The following is a 20,248-nucleotide window of genomic DNA, read 5'->3' as shown; positions in this document are numbered from 1 at the left end:
TTCTTCTGTTGGACTCTGCAGGTGATGTTGTTGCTGTGTCTCTTCTCCACAGTCACTCTGCTGCTGACAGTATAGAGGTCATCAGGACCTCTGAGGGTCTCTGTAGGTCCAGCAGAGAGGAGGTTTCCCTCACTGTCCAACCACAGCAGCTCAGGCTCTGGATACCAGCCTGCACACTCACACTGTAACACCACTCCACTGATGGTTTTATTGAGGCCTGCAAAGCTGATAACAGGTGAGGAGACGGCACCTGGAAAACAAAAACAGATGGTGACATTGGTTTATTAGTAATTTTTTAAAAAAAGAAAGAAAAAAAAATACAACAACAGCAACAAAAAAACAAAACAAAAAACCTCTTGAATATGGTCTGGAGGTTCTTCTGAATGCACTTCTGAATATTAAACCCAAAATATATCTTTATATTTTTTGTATATATAGTTTATGCATCCAAGGCGAATGGGTAGTGTAGTATTCACAGTTTAACAGCCTACCTCCCAAAACAGCAAAGAAGACATTTTTCCACAGAAGAAGGCTGTGCAGCTACTAAAACAGCACTAATGTCAACCTATGGATCAGAGTTTAAGAAAAAGTTCTACTATTTTAAAAATCCAATGCAATTACACTCATAATATTTTCACTTACCAACAACAAGCTGAACTGTAGTGTCTTTATTTAACTCTGGAAAAAAACATCTGTACGTTCCCTCATCAGACAGTTTGACTTTGGAGATTTTCAGTGACATGTTTCCATTCTTCAGTTCGTCTGTGAACACAGATGTTCTGTTGGTGTAGGACGGATGTTTTTTAGACTCCAGCTCCACACCATCACGCCACACGAAGACAAATCTGGGGTTTAGGTCAGGTCTCGCCCACTCCACAGCCATGTCCAAAGCATCCATAACAGGGTCCAGGTTACATGGCAAAATGATGTCATCACCAATCCAAGCCACTACTGGATGAAGAGGACCAATAACCTCTGACTGACCTGAAGAGAAGAAGTATATTTCCATTGACACAAAGCTGCTGTAACAGAACGGGATTGTGTCTTAGATTTCCAGACTTTTTTTACAGCCTGCTTACCAAGTGCTGTTGAAAAGTGTTTGAAAAACCAGAGATTCTCTTTTAAAAGACCAAAGTTCATCATGCACACTGTTTTTCTTTCATCTTTGTTCAGCTTCTAAAATCATAATATTTGAAGGATTTAAGCCCAAATTTTACATGGGACGCCTGCTCACACTGTCTTTTGACTAACCAAAAATTAGAAGACCACTGTCGCCTCTGACACTAACTTCCATCACTTTTTATCCTTTTTAAATAACAAGTCTGTAAAGGACTGCAACCCCACACACTGTTCTTCTGGTTGCGCTATGAGTTTTTATTGATTTTCCACTCATATGACTCTTCCCGGTTCGGCACACACATCAGCCAGATTTTCAGCTGTCTGTACACTCCTCTGGTCTCCAACCTCAACCTCTATACAAAGGGAAAACCTCATTAGATCAATCATCTCTACCAGTCCCTCCAACCTCCCTGGCACCGCCCCTTGGACTCACTGCACCACCCCTCCCCTGCAGCTGAGCCAGGGACCACACTTCTGCCACAAAGTCAATTCTACAACAAGTCTGAGCTGTGTGACAAAACCTTCAACTACCATTGTTCAGTTTTCAGTGTAGTAGTCAAGCTGGAAGTTATGAGACATAATATTATAATATTATGTCTATTATGTCTCATAATATTATTATGAGACATAATAACTATTCAAAGGAGAAAAACATAGGTCTTTCAAAGATGAACTGCTCAATGACTAAAACATCTGCCAAAAATGGTCAAAACCCTCTGATTGTATTTTCTTGTCATATTGAAATTTAGTTGAAAAAAAAAATAAAACATTTTCTTAAATGCAAAAATAAATAAACTCAAGGACAGGTAAAGATCAAAGTGAATAAAATCATTTATTTGGTTTTTCAGGGAGGGGGGAGTGGCTTTAAAGGGATAAAGGAGCATGTGGTGGCTGCAGTGAAAAAAAGCAAGCCTACCATCACTATGTTCACCCTGTGTTTGATGGAAAGATGGTAAGCTTTTGTGCTGCTGAAAACCATCTCCATTTTGATAATGGCCCCACTGTGAAGGTTAATGTTTTAATGTCATTTGTGCTTAGAGATATATAATCGTTTGTATGTTGATAAAATATCTCATCCTTATTTAGGTCTGTTAAGGTTCTGTGTGCACTCTGTGCCACATGAGATGGGAGGACGTTTACTCCTTTCTGTTGTTTGGGAAGAGGGGGAAGTTTATGGGAAGGTCGCATCTTGTTTTATGATATATGGTATGGCAAAACAAACACTTTATATCTGTCCAGTTTCATGTCTTAGTTGGACTGCTGCCCACAATTCTCCCAGGAGGCACCTGGCGCCAATCATCTTGGGCGAACTCTTGGGAAGTGGTACGGGGGATCCAGCCCAAGTTCGCCTTGGTTCAGGTGGAAGGAATGGCTTGACCTCGGTTGGCTCCCCTCGCGAGTGGTCACACGAAGAGCTCTGTCTTGTGTCTTGTTTTGTGGCTGCAGTTGGTTGTCTTAACGTTCCAGCAAGGTTTGTGCTTAGATAACCTTAACACCCACCTACTTGTTCTTTGTGGTGTATTGTATTGTAGACATACCCCACGTTAAACTATGACAGCATCATCATCACTGCTGCAATGAAGATGAATCAGCAATCTTTTTTTTTCAAAAACTGGGAGCTGTGTAGGCTTTTTTTTTTTATGCAGGACTTTTTTAGGCACAATTGTGGGTAAAATGGTCAGGTTTACATGGTGACGACTGAACACTACAGAGCTGTGCATTAAACAAAGCATCAAAGCAAAGAATTTGCCTTGAGGCTTTTTTGTAATGTAATTATTTGAATTACTTGATGAATCATTTCTGCCTTGGTAGCATTATCTTATTGCAACTGACACTCAATTTCCCAAGTCACTGCTGACTGCATTTTTAAAATATGAATTTCAGTATTGCTCACGTACATCCACATTCAGACTGGAGACAGTTACATTATTAGGCCAACAGGTGGATGTAAAACTTCAAACTTCAAATCATTGTTGCGGAAATCCACAACAAAAATGATTAATAACTCTGTTACACTGATGTGTTTCACTTACCTCTGCATGGGTGTATCAGGGCAAAGACAGCAGCTGTGTAGAAAACCAGGACGCTGCACCGATCAAACAGATCCATAACGTCTCGTCCAGCTCTCACATGGAGCATGGTCTGATTCTGAAAGTAGAAATGAAAAAGCATTGTGAGGAATATGTTTGCAGCACCCAAAATCTGTTTAACAGATGCTGAAAACATCATTTTATCAGCTTAATCACCATCAGAGGTCGACCTTGGAGTCTGGGTTTAAAGTGAGATTAGAAGCAATAACATGGCTCAATACACAGTATAATGCTATATAAGATGTGTTGGGTGTGGCCTCAGATAATATGCCATATAAAAATCTGAATGTGGATTTCTGACAAAATAATGTCATAGTTTTTCACTAACACACGTTGTTTTGTGCTTGTTTACAAAAGAGTTTTATGTTTTGCATGTTTTACAGAAAATGTTAGGTTTCAAGAAACCAAGCAGTTGTAAAAAACCTGTAAGAAAAAGAAACATGAAGCTTTCACCACCAAGATGAAAATTGTTTAAGGTTTTGCTTATGAGGGACTGATTCACTGTATTACTTTGGGATTTTCAGAGAATGGGAGTTGGCGCCCCCTGCTGCACGTGACGACAGAGTTCCAAGTTCACTTGCAGCGACAGAAATAAACTGCAGTATAATCACGGTGAGAAAATTAATTGTGCGATTGGTTTGAGTTCGGATTTCAATCATTACACTAGATCCTAGAAAAATTACACTTTTCGTTCCTGTTTGATGTCTTTGTCCTTCCTGCTGCAGTCAGCACTCAGTTTAGTTTCACTATCATTTACAATACAACAGCGATTCGGTGTAGAACAGATTTATACCGACAAATGTTTATTTGAAATATTAGACCATCTGAAAAGCAGAAAAAAAGCAGGTTTAAAGCTTTTTAAAGTCACCATTCATATATAAATTTTCAAACCTGGCGTTCATCTGCGCACTACCGAGATCATTTCGAAAGTGGAGGAGATTACGCCATTCCCACGGGACACACTCCACTATCTTCATTTACATGAGCACACAAGAAAGTCCGAGCCTAAGACCTGTATAGGTACAACATCTGTTGAAGCTTCTGCATACCTGTTTCTGAGCGTCCTCAGCGTGATTTCAGGGAATGCTGTTTCCGGTCACCTGGAGAATAAGGAGCGCTTCCGTGTTTCCTGCTTTTTTTTTTTCTGAATTAACGCACCTTAAGCTGTAATGTATTCCGTATGATTAATGTTTGCTTGCTATGTTTATTTTGCTAAATGTAGACTTCAATCAGCTTCCAGAAATTATAGTTAGACTTAAATAAATAAATAAATAAATGAGTAACTTTTTTTCATCTATCACAGTTGATCACTTGGCATGTTTCATCTTTGTCCAGGTGGTGGCGCTGCACGATTACAGGTGAACAATGAAGTGCCAGGTGAGCAAAACGACTATTTTTTTCTTCTTTGACTTTGGCCTTAATGCCCTAGAGCAGGTTTCAGCACCCCACTGCTCCAGAGATGCATGTGGCTCTTTCATCCTTCTGCTGCAGCTCCCTGTGACCTTGGAAAATAAATAATAGTACTTAATTAAAATACTTTTTTTTATCGTAGTTCATTAGTTTTTAAAATGTAATTCTAAATTTGAAGATTCATAACCTCCAATGTGTGACAACTTGCGGGCATGAGCTTTTCGACCCCTGGTACGTCACCCATGGATAAATTCAAGAAAGTAAAAGTGAAGAAAACAGAAGGTTTGATGCTATGTGGGCAGAGTCATTTGCCTTCACTGAAACTGCTTTAGCAGTATGCTTCATGTGTGGTGAGAAACAACGAAAAGCCAGATGTTGCTGGGCATTTCCAGATTAAACACAATAAGGATGAAGGGGATGTCTTACGGTCCTAATGTGCAAACGCTGTGTCCTGAGATTTAGGAGCAAACATCACTTTAACCAGGTAAAATAAATATTCTAAATGACTATTATTTTGTGAATATATATTTTAGATTATTCAGTGAAATATTTGATTTTTTTAACCCTTTTATACACGAATTATGACAACCTCAATCAGGATTTTTTTCTTAAGTATTTTTATTCATCTTTAGGCATGAAAAAAAAGTTTTTAGAAATTGTTTTTTAAACATGTATTTTTCAAAGAGTTTTTTGCATGTCAACTTAGATGGACACCATGCTGACCAGTGGGTGGCAGGGTATGGAGCGACACATCAGTGTCCAATGTAGTGGTTTATGTGCAATTATACCATCAACACTCACACAAATACAAGAAAACAGCATTTGAATAGCTGTCCACTCACTATGCGTGAAAGGGTTAATTGAGGTATACAGCCGACTGCACGCCCCAGCACATGTGATGAAATGATGACAGCACACAGAAGCATACAACCTTTTTGGTTTGCTGCAGTTGAATGATTTAAGCCTGGCTTTTTATTTCATAAATACAAAGAGGAATCAAACAGATATAGAACGTTTTAGTTCTACCCACAGGTGTCTTTTTCAGAGTTAAAATACATTTCTTTTTTTTCTCCAGCAGTTCATTGTTTTCTCAAATGCAATACACTAAAGTTTTCATACACAATCTACAGATTGAAAAAAAAGAAATAGGTGGACTCCATTTCTATGCTAATATTAGATCTTAATGATGGAGTGGGATTTGTCTCACTCAAGATGAACAAACATCACAGGAGTGACTGCGGACCAGAGACACATCAAAAGTTTCACCTGTAGAGTCCAACAAAACAAACATCAGTAAGAGCAGAGAAACACAAACACACTCCAGATAAATCTAAGTTCATTGCGACTGCACTTAGCTATAAAGTCTATATTAACTCCACGTGTTTGATTATTTCAGATTGTTCTCTTCGTGGTCTTCAGTCCTTCTCGTCCTCCCGACGCTTTATATTGTAAGCTAGAACCTGCACAATATACATACACTCTCCAGGTGTAGCTGTTGGCATGATGATATTGTATATTATTTGGATTATTTCTTTATCTTGTCAAGGGCCATGTCATCATTATAAATTGTTTAAGCTGTACATGACTTTATGTTTTGTTATTTTATGTAGTCAAAGTTTTGGTGCTTTTATTTTGAAAGTCAAGCTAGCGTAAAAGTTGCACTACTTTCCTTTTTGGGGGAGAAAGGAGGAAAAAACACATGTAAGCGTGCAGCAAGAAAGGTCTTTATTGAAGGTCGTGTTTAATGGGCTTTAACTACACACGGTTAAAGGAAACCTCAGAAGAGCGGTGGCTAATTCCCTTTTTGCAGCATGCAGCCAACGAGATAATTATTGATTTATCGTGTTTTGTTGTACAGTGTTATTTTTTTTACGTTGAGTTTTATTTTGTTAATGCTGTATAGTTTTCATGGTGGCTTTGGAGAGAAGTCTTCAAATAAGCCAGTGATAGAAAACCACTGGTGTCTGCCTGTGCTTCGAGGGAATTATACTTGGGTTAAGTCAGACTCCATCTAATCCATCTACAGCCGCACTTCATTGTCTGCTATACCGATGACTATGCAACCCTGTATTTGTTCATCTTTCTTGGCACCAAAGTCCCAATGTTCTGCTGACTGACAGAGATTTCTAACAAAGGCGTCGACGCTCTCACTGTGACATTGGGAATGGTGATGGAAATTCACACGCTTATGAAGCTTTTTGTGTTCATCAAACTTCTTCACCCCCACCTTATAGTAATGATCATTTTCATCTTCATCTTCATTTCAACTTCTAATTGTGAAAGTACTGAATATAGGTTCTGCCTATTTCATCATTGCAATAACCATGTATTTACTTGCACATCACAATCCTCTTGGTTGAGTTTAGTAGAAACTCAGAAGCGATTAAAACACTGCTTCCACTGGTTGAGTGAAGTCCAATAAATCAGATGTATTAAACGTTGCCATCATCACTGCTACAACTACAGCTTTGAGACATGACCGTCAACTACTTCTGACACCATGTACAAAATGTCACAAGAACTTCGTGGAAGAGCAAACCAGCACTTTATTACTTTACAGTTGTCATCCACACATGTTTTCTTATACCCCATATCTATAGTCCATAAGGAATTGAATCATTAGTGGGATTCATGCGCATTTTGGTGATTTTTGTGAGAAATAGTGAACCATTGTGGTTAATCATTATAGACATGGTGCCAGGAAGAGGTGCTCTGCTTGTTCCTAAGTAAAAACCAGTTCATCAGCAATTCTGTTCGCAGGTCAGAAATTTACATAAAAAACAGACAATACATATAGTTATAATATATAACTTGTAGTATATTATATATAAATGTACCACTTCACTGGTTAATTACATAATCACATGGAGGGGAGTACTTCAAACCATAAGCACTACCTATCATAAGTTTTTTTTGTACATTATTATATATATTATTTTATTAATAAAAAAGCATCAAGAAGTCGCAAGCAAAATGAGAACACACCATGGTACATGTTTAAACAAGGAAGGTTTAATCATCAAAATGAATTATTAACCAAAAAGACATAACATCATTTTCTTTTTCACCCAAAAATGTCATGGCTGTGTGCGGGCAGACAGGGAGATAGGACCGAAAATGCAGCACTCTGAGGCAGACGTGAACTCAAAACACACAGCTTTATTGCTGGAGCAACGGAACAGAAACTAAACTAAACTGAGAATACAAAAATAAACTGGGCAGGCAGACGGACGGAACACACAGATAATGTAAGAGTATGACGCAACACTGAGCAAACATAAGAAACTCAAAATGCTGGGTCAACACTGACTCAGAACCGTGACAAAAAAACACATGTGCAATGCTTTTGGGATATTAGGACCACCAGTTTTAAAGTACAGCAGAAATAACATGAGCCTATATGAGACTGCTTGCTGTGTTGTTTTAAAAACAACAATGACAGCACAAAGAAATGCATTTTTGAAGATTAAATATTCAGAATTTATTTCCAGGTCTGTGTTGACGAGCATAACACATTTTATTTGAATGACGAACAGGTTTTAACAACTGTTAAGCACATTGTTGTGTGCTTTTTTTTTTCCAGAAGAATTTGATGTTTTGAGAGTATAAGTTAATTTTCTAATTTTACCAAGTAAACATTTCAAAAAATGTGCCAAACAGTTGTAAAACAATCTGTAATCTGTAACACTATCTGTAGTGTCTTTGTTTCTGTCTCTTATTTAAATCACTATCTTTTTCATTATTATAAAAAATTATAATTTTAAGTAAAGTTAACATGTATAAAAAGGGTGTGGAAGTAAGAAATATGTTAATAGATGATATGATCTCTGTGTGGCATATGTTAATATCATATGTTAAACTTTTTCCACATAATTATTATCATTATCATTCTGTGGTTTCCGAATTGCTGAAATTATATTTACTCTCCTGACCTCCCCTGCCTCTTTTTGTCCATGCATTGTTGGCTCAGGCCTCCTGGCTCTGGCTCAATGCATGTAAATGACATCGGCAATCAGCAGCAGGTGTGAACAATTCTGAGTTGTTGTGTTTAACTAGTGTTGTATTTGTTGTAGTCGTGTTTAGTTGTTGCCTCCAGTTGCTTCGATCCCATGTCATCAGTAAATCACTGTGAAAAATGGGTTTCAGTGACTGTTTAGAGTTTTACTGAAAAGTGGCTCCACAACATGATGTCAAAACTGTGTGAACAAGATAAAACGTGTTTAAGTTTTGGAAGAAGATAGACTCATTCAATGAAATATTTTAAGAATTTGAGACAATGCAAGTCTCTGTTTTGTAATCTGGCGCCCCCACAGCCGGACATGACGTCAAAGGTAAACTTCGTAAACAATAAATCCTGGAAAAACAACACTTTTCTTTCCTGTGTGATGTATCTGACTTCTCTGCTGCAGTCTCCGCTGAGTTTAGTTTCACTGTTGTGTGTAAAATAAAAGAGTGATACAGTGGAGAACAGATCTGTACTGAAACCTGTTTATTTTAAATATTAGACCATCTGAAAAGCAGGTTTGAAGCTTTGTTAAGTCAGCATGGATTTTTAATTTGTTGCGGTTTTTTAATTTGTTGCATTTTTTTTAATTTGTTGTGGATTTTTAATTTGATGCAGATTTTTAATTTGTTGCAGATTTTTAATTTGTTGCTGTTTTTTTTTTTTTTTTTTAATTTGTTGCGCTTTGCACTTCCCAGCCACCGTAGTTCCACATTAAACCGCGGCCGTCGCCAGGTAACTTGGTTCCCCTTCAGCTGTTCCCTATCAGGTGAACAGGCTGTAACTTCAGGGTCAGTCGAGCTGATCGGTGGTGCCTTGAGGAAGACGTCGGCTCGTTATCTGTAAGAGAGGGTTACCAGGCGGAATACTTTGTAAAAAAAAAAAAAAAAAAAAAAAAAAAAAAAAAAAAAATTAAATTAAGATAATTTCCTTGTCTGAAGATAATATAATGTTGATACGCGTATGCATTTGCACGAGCTGGAGACCTTTTTTCCCTGAAGTGAAAATGATGAATCTGCGGATTCAGCATTTGGAACACGGAGAGTGGATTATGTAAACAAATCTAATCGGTCCAGCCGCCAAAGATATGCGGAAGCTCACCTTTTGCAGCAAGTGAGCGGAAAGAGTATTTACTCTTTACTCTTTCTTTGATTTTGGTCATTGATCGCTGACAGGGAGCTTTCCGAAATACTGGGTTTGCAGGTATGATTCCATACATGTGTATAATGTGCTCTGCTCGGACTTTCGAGGAGAAAAAAAAGATTATTTTGATTTAATTTAAAACAAGGACAGTGCTGCCTTTGTCCTGTGGGAGTGGCGCAGGTTACCACACTTGTACTTTTTTGTTCACTTTTTTTTTATTATAGAAAGTTGTAAAAAATAAATACAAATACATTAGCATCATATAATCGGACCATTTCGTTTTCATAGCCTGTAAGTTAATTCAGGGACATTTAATTTCGTCACCGAATTCCTGCTGGACTTTCTCTTTTGATTTGGACGTCACGAAATACTGAATTAAGCTTTAAATAATTACGTTTTTTTTTTTTAAATAATCCAGATGCTGCACATCTAAAATAAGACACATTTATGTAAAAACACATTTCCATAGAAGTCTGTTTTAATGTAACTGCAAATGAAAGTGAAACTAAGATGAAGCCTGTTCTGCTTCGAAGATGACGGAGTACACAAAGGAAAGCAACAGGTCTTTTTTCGAGCAGTACATTCTGAATTAAATGAACGGAACTATTGCATAATTGGGTTAAAAGATTTGATGGATCCAGCCTGTTATACGTCTTTATTCGGATCGGACCATGTTGTTCACTTCTTAATGTAAAACAGTGACGTCACCTGATTTGTCCTCATGATATCATTACAGTTAGTGGGAACAGGAATACAGTTTAAGTAGTTTATCCATAGCATAGAAGAAAATTATAATAAATAATAAGTATTAAGTGTCTGTCTGTATTCTTTTTTTCCCCCAGACCTGTAGGATGCTTAATCCTTGCTTTGATGTCTTCAGTGTTTTGTACACTTGTATTGTCCTTGGTCTGATATCCTTGTGTCAAGGTAAATTATCCAGTCATTCATTTATATAAATAAAAGATAAATTGTAGATTCATGTTTTGATGCATGCTCAATCATCCAGGTAAGAAAATCCTAAATGTCCAGATAAACAGAATCAACCATATGTTTACATACAGAAATGAATATTTAAATTTATGTATGATTAAGGGACCATCTCGAGTGTCCACTGTATAAAAATAATCAGTGACTACCATACTGCACAGCCAGACACTGGCCATCTCATAGTAGTTTAACTGTACATATCAATAGCACACACCTTCCAAAAACTCATATAATGACATGCTGGGAAAAAAAAAAGGTTTGCAGGCTGGAAAAACTGACACTGTTTGACTTAAGTATATTTATACAGGTGTTTAGCCAGTATTAAACTTTTGATATAGTTGCTTGGCTTCATGAGTGAATGTGTTAAATCATTTGTAATATTGATACAATAGATAATGATTTGCAAATTACATAAAACACATATTGTATTTATTATTGAACAAAAGAAAGATTCCATCCATCCTCTGCGTATGTAACTAATGCTCACTGGGTGGCTGGAGCCTGTCCCAACTACCACAGGGCTCGAGGCAGGGTACACCCCGGACAGGTTGCCAGTTTGTCAAAGGGCTAACACAAAAAGACAGACAACCACTACAAAAAACATTATTTATTTTGAATTTGAAAGGTAATCCTGGAAAAGTAAGTATTACTAAAAAGAAACAACTGGAGGAACACTTTGCATTTAATTACATTAACTGGCAACAGGACAGTACATGACTGGGTCTAAATCATTTTAAGAAAAAATGGACACCGTGTTCTGGACCATCTTGTTATCTCTGATTGTACAGGACTACATTAGTGCCTATAGAATTGGCATCTTGCACATCTTGGAAAAGCATCATCAGTGGTTAAAGGTAAATACAGATCTTATGCTCCAATCTAGATGACATGTTTTTCAGGGAAGGCCTTACATATTTTATCAAGATAATAGAAAACCACATCTTTTACAACAGCACTGCTTCATAGTAGAATAGAATATAAGTTCTTAACTGACTTGCCTGCAGTTCAGACTTTTCACCAGTTAAAAACATTTTGCACATTATAAAATGCAAAATCCAACAAAGATGATAGAAGACTGCTAAGTACCTAAAATCCTTTATCAGTCAAGAATGAGACAACATTCTCACCCAAAAGTCCAGCAACTGGTCTCCTCAGATTCCAGATGTTTACAGCTCTGCTACACAGTGGTGAACATGGCCCTATCCCAACATGTTTGAGACGTGTTGCTGTCATCACATACTTAATATTTTTCTTATAATGGTATATTTACACAGCTAAAGCATTTATATATTTTTTCTGGTTTCTACTGTGATGAAATTGTTTTGTTTAATTTTTCTGTGTATGTACATTGACAGCAATTTCTCCAGATTCTCTGAATCTTTTTATAATATCATGTACTGTACATGATAAGATATTCTAAGTCTCCACAATTTTACGTTGTAAAACATTATCCTACAATTGTTCCACAATTTGTAGACAGTCCTTTTACAGATTGTTGAACTGCACATCTTTACTTTTGAGATACTCTGCCACACTGCGATGCTCTTTTTATACACAGTTATGTTACTGACTTGTTGCCAACTAATCTAATTACTTGAAAAATGTTCTTCCAGATGTTCTTTCTTTTTAATATCACTTACATTTCCAGCCTTTTGTTTCCTTGGTCCAATGTTTTTAAGACGTGTGGCGGCAAACAAATTCAAAATGAACTAATATTTTTCGTCAAATAGTATAATGTCTGAGGTTTACAATATTTTCTATGTTCTATTATGATTAAAATGATTTTCTGTAATTGGCAAATCATTGCATTTTATTTTTAATTACTTTTTAGAGCATGCCCGCTTTTTGGAAGCTGGGTTTGTATATCAGATCATGAAATGTCATGACTAGCAAGTAGTACTAGTATAATTTCATGGTGGCAACACATTTTTTGATATCTCTTAATTCTGATGGTAAGAGCATTAGTATTACAAATCATCTGACACATTAATTCACAAATGTTATAGTATTGAGGGACTATATCAAAGTAGAATAGAATAGAATAGAATAGAATAGAATTCAACTTTATTGTCATTGCACATGTCACAGGTACAGGGCAACGAAATGCAGTTTGCATCCATCCAGAAGTGCTTTAGTGATATAGATATATTACAATATATATTAGCAATAATATAGATATGTGAGTATATTACAGAAATGGGTCTATTATGGTATATAATGTACACGGTATGAAGTATGTTGTGAATATTCTATAACTATAAGTATGTACAGGCTGTAGTGAGTACAAGCTATGAACAGGATATAAATATGAAAAACTATACAGAATATGAAATAAATAACTTTACAGAAATCTGAGATATACAGCTATACAGAAATGGGAACTATGCAAGTTGTAAACAGTTGTAGGATTAAAGATTATCGAATGTACAGAATGATTATTTACACAGAGCTATACAGTAGTGCAGTTAAGATAAGTGAGGGTGTAGATAGTTTCTACAGAGGCTATATAAAGTGCTAGTGGTTGTGAGTGGTGGTTCAGTCCATGTTATTATTGTGTGTTTGAGGGTACAGTTGTCCATTGTGGGTGTGTGTATGTTCAGTCCATGTGTTAACGTGGGTCAGATGTCAGGAGGCAGAGTTCAGGAGTCTGACAGCTGTGGGGAAGAAGCTGTTCCGGTACCTGGTGGTCTTAGTCCGGAGGCTCCTGTAGCTCCTCCCAGAGGGCAGGAGGGTGAAGAGTCCATGTGATGGGTGACTGGGGTCTTTGATGATTTTCCCAGCCCTTTTCAGACACCGCTTCCTGTAGATGTCTTTTATGGCAGGAAGTGGTGCTCCGGCGATGCGCTGGGCAGTTTTCACGACCCTCTGCAACGCCTTCCGGTCCGAGGCAGAGCAGTTCCCGTACCAGACTGTTATACAGTTGGTCAGGATGCTCTCGATGGTGCAACGATAGAAGTTCACCAGGATGTCTGAGGACAGGTGGTTCTTCCTCAGAGTCCTCAAGAAGAAGAGGCGCTGGTGAGCCTTCTTGACCAGCTTGGAGCAGTTGGTTGTCCAGGTGAGATCCTCAGAGATGTGGACTCCCAGGAACTTGAAGCTGCTCACACGCTCCACAGCCGTCCCCTTAATGTGGATGGGTGGATGTGGGTCAGCATTCCTCCTGTAGTCCACGATGAGCTCCTTGGTCTTCTCAGTGTTAAGCAGCAGGTTGTTTCTGTCGCACCACTCAGCCAGACGATCCACCTCCTCCCTGTAGGCAGCCTCATCGTTGTCACTGATGAGGCCAATCACCGTGGTGTCATCTGCAAACTTAATGATGGTGTTGGAACCATCAGCAGGTCTGCAGTCGTGGGTGAAGAGGGAGTAGAGGAAAGGGCTCATCACACAGCCTTGTGGTACACCGGTGTTCATCGTGATTGTAGATGAACAGTGGTTATCCAGCCGGACATGTTGGGGGCGGTTGGTCAGGAAGTCCAGTAACCATTTGCAGATGAGGGAACTGATGCCCAGGTCTGTCAGTTTCCTGATGAGTTGTGAGGGGTGGATTGTATTGAACGCTGAACTGAAGTCTATAAACAGCATTCTGGCATAGGTGTTGTTGTTGTCCAGGTGTGAGAGGACGGAGTGCAGTGCGATGGAGACTGCATCCTCTGTGCTCCTGTTCTGGCGGTATGCGAATTGGTGGGGGTCCAGGGTGGGGGGGAGACAGGATTTGAAGTGTGCTAGGACCAGCTGCTCTAAGCACTTAGTGATGATGGGGGTGAGTGCTACTGGGCGGTAATCATTGAGGCAAGATGGGTTGGAGTTTTTGGGTATCGGGACGATGGAGGTGGATTTGAAGCAGGCCGGTACCACAGCGTGGGCCAAGGACAGATTGAATATGTCTGTGAGCACTCCTGCAAGCTCCCCAGAACACGCTCTGAGAACACGCCCGGGGATGCCATCAGGACCTGCAGCCTTGTGGACATTGATCCTGCTCAGCACCGCTCCTACATCGGTGGGGGAGAGAGTCAGAGGTTGGTGGTCTGGCGTCATGTCTGCTTTGTTTGTGGTTGTGGGGTTCCCTCGCTCAAAACGAGCATAAAAGTTGTTGAGCTCGTTGAGGAAGGAGACATCAGAGGATGCGGGGGAGGGTTTGGTGGTCCTGTAGTCTGTAATGGTCTGGAGTCCTTGCCACATGCGTCGGGGGTTGGAGTTGGAGAAGTGTTCTTCTACCTTCTTTTTGTAATGGTGTTTGGCTTTTTTGATGCCCTTCTTTAGATTAGCCCTGGCTGTGCTGTAGGCGTGTGCATCTCCTGACCTAAAGGCAGTGTTGCGGGCCTTCTGTTATTTGCTAAATAACCACTGGCTTTGGATGTTATCAGTCAATTTAGAATCTGATTTCTGACACCCATTGAATGGACTTATAATATCTGAAGCAGTTGAAATAACTGTACATATTAAAGATTGAATCAAGCTATGTGAGTTTGTTGAACCTGCAAAATAATAATTCTATTAATAATAATATTTACTGACACATAGTTAAACCATTATGAAAATATTAAAGCATGATGAGATTTTAACTATGAAATCCTCTTCCTTATGGGTGTACACTTGACTGAACAAAATCTATGACCAGTTTCTCGGATTAAGGATTAAGGATTAAGTCTGGACAGTGTCTGGACAGTGAGATGAGTTAAAAATGAGTTACTTTTTAGACAGTCAAGGGTTGACATGGATCACGTGACCATGAGTTCCAGGAGTCCAAAAACAATGGTGACACACAAACAGTGGTGGTGCAACATTTACCAACGTAGAAGCTTTAAAATTACAGAGGAAAATCCAACAAACTCCTAACCATGGTGATCTGAATCTGAAAGGATCTCCTTCTAGTGGTGTAAAGAAAATGAAAATGAAATTACAAATAACAGTGATTAAAAAATGTACCAAACCCAAAATAAACTAAATATTCTACAATTTAGAGCAAGTAAATAATCTATAATAATAATAATAATAATAATAATAATGGATTGCATTCATATAGCGCTTTACAATTCCACTATTCATTCACTCTCACATTCACACACTGATAGAGGCTACAGTTGTTGCCACAGTTGCCCTGGGGCAGACTGACAGAAGCGAGGCTGCCATATCGCGCCATCGGCCCCTCTGGCCAACACCAGTAGGTGGTAGGTGAAGTGTCTTGCCCAAGGACACAACAACCGAGACAAACAGAGCTGGGGCTCGAACCGACAACCTTCCGATTACAAGACGAACTGCTTGAGCTACGATCACCCTAACAATCTGTAATAATCTATAACAATGATGCTAATAATACTACTAATAATAATTTATTAGCACTGTGTGTGGTCAAACATAAACATACACAAACACACACACACACACACACACATATAATATACTAAAAACATCTTAACAGCCTTCCATATACCATGTACAAATACCTCATACACTGTTTAAAAAACTGACACAAAATGTTACTCTAAAAGTAATAAAATGCCAAAGCCAGCAACATCAACAAAGAGACAAAGTCAAGATGCAAAACAAGCAAGTATTTTTTTTTCCGGCAGGTTATGAACAAATTTATTCATAGAAGCAACTTTAGATATTTATTTTTATATCATAGGACTCCCAAAATCTATTTCTGTTTAAAAAACTGCCTTAATGTTTATTTTCTTGTAAAATTCTTCAGTGTACTTTCGTTTCAATTAATTTCATTTCAGTTTTATTTCTACAACAACAGTTGCCTCAAGGTGCATTGTATTAAAAGGTAAAGATAACAATAATACAGAGAGATCAGAGTAAACCCCACCAATGAAATGACCCCCAATCAGCAAGCACTTTGGCAACAGTGGGAAGAAAGAATCCCCTTTTAACAGGCAGAAACCAGGTTCAGGGAGGGGTTGCCATCTGTCGTGAACAGTGTTGGTCAAGTCACTTGAAAAAAGTAATCAGTAACTAATTACAGATTACTTCCCCCAAAAAGTAATACCGTTACTTTACTGATTACTTATTTTCAAAAGTAATTAATTACTTAGTTACTTAGTTACTTTTTAAAAACACGATTTACAACCTGAATAGGTGATAAAGCGATAGATCTTTCAGCCCAATTCTACTTTTTCTGCATAATCCATCATACAAAATGTAATCAAATGGAAAAGTCCCTTTTAAAAAATAATAAAAAACTAATAAAACAATAAAACTTGTTTTATTACTTTTAATCTTTTAACTTTATGCATCAAGTAAAAATTAAATTATATGCAACATTCTCTGACTTGAAGAAATTTGTTTAAAATTTAAACCTATTTTCTGCACATTCCAGCACATAAAATAAAATATTTTTTCGTGTTTACACTCAGTCTTTCAAATAGATGCAAGTAAAACACAGCAGAAAATAAATAAAATCAAAGACTAGCGGTCCTGTTGCTCTATTTTCACCTGTAAACCAGGAGTAGGGTAGGCGGAGGTTTACCCTGGTGCAGGTGTGTTGCAGTGGTCAGTTGAAGAATCCGCGAGTTTCTCTGTGAGTTTCCCATTACGTGGTAGCGCACTCGGAGCTTGCTTGGAAGTTTAGGGTTTTTATTCTCTGTAAAAATAAATTTTCTTCCCACGCACAACGGACACTAATGTTTTTGTCACTTTTTATGGAATCAAACTTAAAATAAGGTCAGTACTTCCACGCTTTAAATGCTGCACGCTCATACTCTCTCCCGCACTCGATTTATTATCCATTATTGATCTGCACACAGCTGTTGTCATGAACGTCGCACTCGCTTACGTCAATGTCATGAGACATTGTCGCAAAAAAATCACGGTTTTAGTAACGCAGTAACACACGCAGTGTTATGTGGATATGTGAATTAATTCTAAACCAAACTTCATTGTCCTGTAAATTAATTCCTATATTTAAAGACAAATGTAAATGCAACGTTATGTAAAAGCCTCTACACTAATATGGTTTATGTTGCCACTGTGTGGCTGTAAGTGCAGCCATGACATACTCTCATCTCAAGGTTAAGTTCTTTATTACTTTTCTCACTGGGAATAACACAATGAACTGGCCCCATCTGTGATATTTCTATTATTTAATTAATAATATCCATAACTGCTGATGTTATTTTTTTAGACATTCAAAGTTACCACATTAGTTAAGTTCGCCAGTCACTGACTCACTGGAATTATACCAAACTGTTATGTGCTTACAGTAATAACAAGGTTTGTTGTTCATTTCTGTGTGAAATAAAAACAGAAGCCTTTGTTGTCTCAGGTCAGTCAGAGGTGATTGGTCCAAATCAGCCAGTTGCTGCAACCATTGGTAATGACATCATTTTGCCATGTTACCTCTACCCAACCATGGATGCTTCAGACATGACTGTGGAGTGGAGTAGACCTGACCTGGACCTCAGATTAGTCCATGTGTGGCCGGAGAGACCTGAGTTACAAAATCCATCCTACAAGGGCAGAACATCTCTGTTTATTAATGAAATGAAACATGGAGAACTTTCTCTGAAGATCTCCAGAGTAAAACCGTCTGATGAGGGAAAATACAGATGCTTTGTTCCAGACCTGCGTAAAGACTCTAATGTTCAACTTGTTGTTAGTAAGTGGATGTCTAAGTAATTTAGCTTCTTCTATTAAGAACAATTAATTTACTATTAAACATCAGCTAACATTGGCTAACATTAGCCAAAAGAATAGAAAACTCTGAAACTCAGAGTTGATAAGAATTGAACCATGAAGTTACCTGAAAAAGCCAAAATCTGTCTCCATAACACACACCTCAGAGGCTAGTAGCAGAGAGAAAGATAAAGACAATATTTCAATTTCCATGACAATTTCCATGGCAAGCAATTGGTACATATCACAAAAACATTTGTTTATGCTGAGAAATAATCTCTCTATTCTCCAGTATTCTCTGGTAGTAGTGTCCAGTATTACAAATATTACAACAAAGTAAACAAGCCTTATCATTCATTAAGTTACACAACTCATTATCAGTTAGGAAAAGATTGAAGTCAGAACTATGTTCAAAGTCCACCAGCTGTGAAGTGAGACAAGCCTCTTTTTCCAGGTGCCGTCTCCTCACCTGTTATCAGCTTTGCAGGCCTCAATAAAACCATCAGTGGAGTGGTATTACAGTGTGAGTCTGCAGGCTGGTATCCAGAGCCTGAGCTGCTGTGGTTGGACGGTGAGGGAAACCTCCTCTCTGCTGGACCTACAGAGACCCTCAGAGGTCCTGATGACCTCTATACTGTCAGCAGCAGAGTGACTGTGGAGAAGAGACACAGCAACAACATCACCTGCAGAGTCCAACAGAGGAACACCAACCAGAGCAGAGAGACACACATACATGTTCCAGGTAATAATGACTCATGTTTAAGAACACCAACCAGAGCAGAGAGAGACACATACATGTTCCAGGTAAATCGAATGTTTTATTTAATGGGGCGACAACGAGCAATGGCAAGTGCGTAAGAGAGGTGACAGAGGAGGATGCTGGGATAGGGAGAGATGGACACATATGATTTGGTGACCCATAAAGGTCTGAGAGAAGAAGTGTTAAAGATATGAATCAAAGAATGATATTTTACTAATATATATTGTAAACAATGAATTATGAATTGTTTTATTAATTTCAGATGATTTCTTCTTGGTCAGTCCTTCTGGTCCACCCAGTCGCTCAATCAGTAATCCAAATGTCACTGTTGCCTCGGCTGTCAGTGTTGCTGTTGTTCTTCTTCTAATTGGTGCAGTTTTCTTTGCATGGAAGTGGAGAAGAGGCAAATTCAGTAAGTCATTGTTTTCTCTAAATGATGAATAATTGTGTTTTACCCTCGTAAATAAGAATAATTATTATTATTATTTCTCATATAATCAATCAATCTATCAAGAAATGATTTTATGTGTTACTTCTAAAAATATTTCTGAGTCCAGTGTAAAAGATTTAAAGGGATCTATTAGAACAACAATCACCTGAAGAATAGAATTGTTGACTTCTTAACCCTAAAAATGGTTTAGTTCCACAGAGTCTGCTCATCATTGTTTATTAGTAGAGAAATTCAAAATCCACCAACATTTCTAGTGTATTGTATTTGTTGGCTGTAAGAATGTATGTTGGCTAGGAACATACAACTAGGAACCCACAGGACGCAAACCTTCCCCCAAAAAATCAATGTACTCCCAGTGCCGGTCCCATATTTCCATACTGGATCTGTTGAGGCTTGGATTAACAACAAGTGTCTCCAGAGCTGTTGATAAACAGGGTGCTCATGGAAACAGTGCTACTGTTGTTTAAAGACAAAGGGAGAGGAGGGAGACAGCATGAGAGAGGGAATATTTTAGATATCAGTCTCATGACAACATGTTATATTGGGGTGATTTGGTACTATGAGGTCATTAAGATAGATGGAGCCAAATAGTTCAAGAATATAGATGACTACTCATGTGTGGTGTCCAGTGTTGGGAAGGTTACTTTTAAAATGTATTCCACTACAGA

At 38.2% G+C, this 20,248-nt stretch overlaps 2 protein-coding genes across 2 annotated transcripts; one reads left to right on the top strand and one right to left on the bottom strand.

Moving 5' to 3' along the window:
- Positions 1-2: 2 nt before the first annotated feature.
- Positions 3-4,305, bottom strand: LOC113028452 (butyrophilin subfamily 3 member A2-like; the record flags this gene model as incomplete). Its single annotated transcript, XM_026178732.1, has 4 exons — positions 4,259-4,305; positions 3,153-3,267; positions 643-984; positions 3-250 (listed from the first exon to the last, which is right to left on the bottom strand). Coding segments are annotated over exons 2-4 (696 nt in total), but the record flags the coding sequence as incomplete, so codon positions are not given.
- Positions 4,306-8,938: 4,633 nt separating this feature from the next.
- On the top strand, positions 8,939-20,248 carry LOC113028446 (butyrophilin subfamily 2 member A1-like). The gene is made up of 3 exons (XM_026178717.1): positions 8,939-8,950; positions 17,914-18,352; positions 18,824-20,248. The coding sequence occupies exons 1-3, from the start codon at positions 8,939-8,941 to the stop codon at positions 19,225-19,227; spliced, it is 855 nt and encodes a 284-aa protein (XP_026034502.1). The 3' UTR covers positions 19,228-20,248.

Source organism: Astatotilapia calliptera, chromosome 2 (assembly GCF_900246225.1).
Source record: "Astatotilapia calliptera chromosome 2, fAstCal1.2, whole genome shotgun sequence".
NCBI lineage: Eukaryota > Metazoa > Chordata > Actinopteri > Cichliformes > Cichlidae > Astatotilapia > Astatotilapia calliptera.
The sequence above is the reverse complement of the archived record's forward strand: the minus strand, read 5'-3'. Positions and strand labels throughout refer to the sequence as shown.

Coding starts and splice junctions, on each gene's coding strand:
- LOC113028446 (XM_026178717.1), top strand. Junction 18,353..18,823: donor TAATGTTCAACTTGTTGTTA/GTAAGTGGATGT, acceptor CTCTTTTTCCAG/GTGCCGTCTCCTCACCTGTT.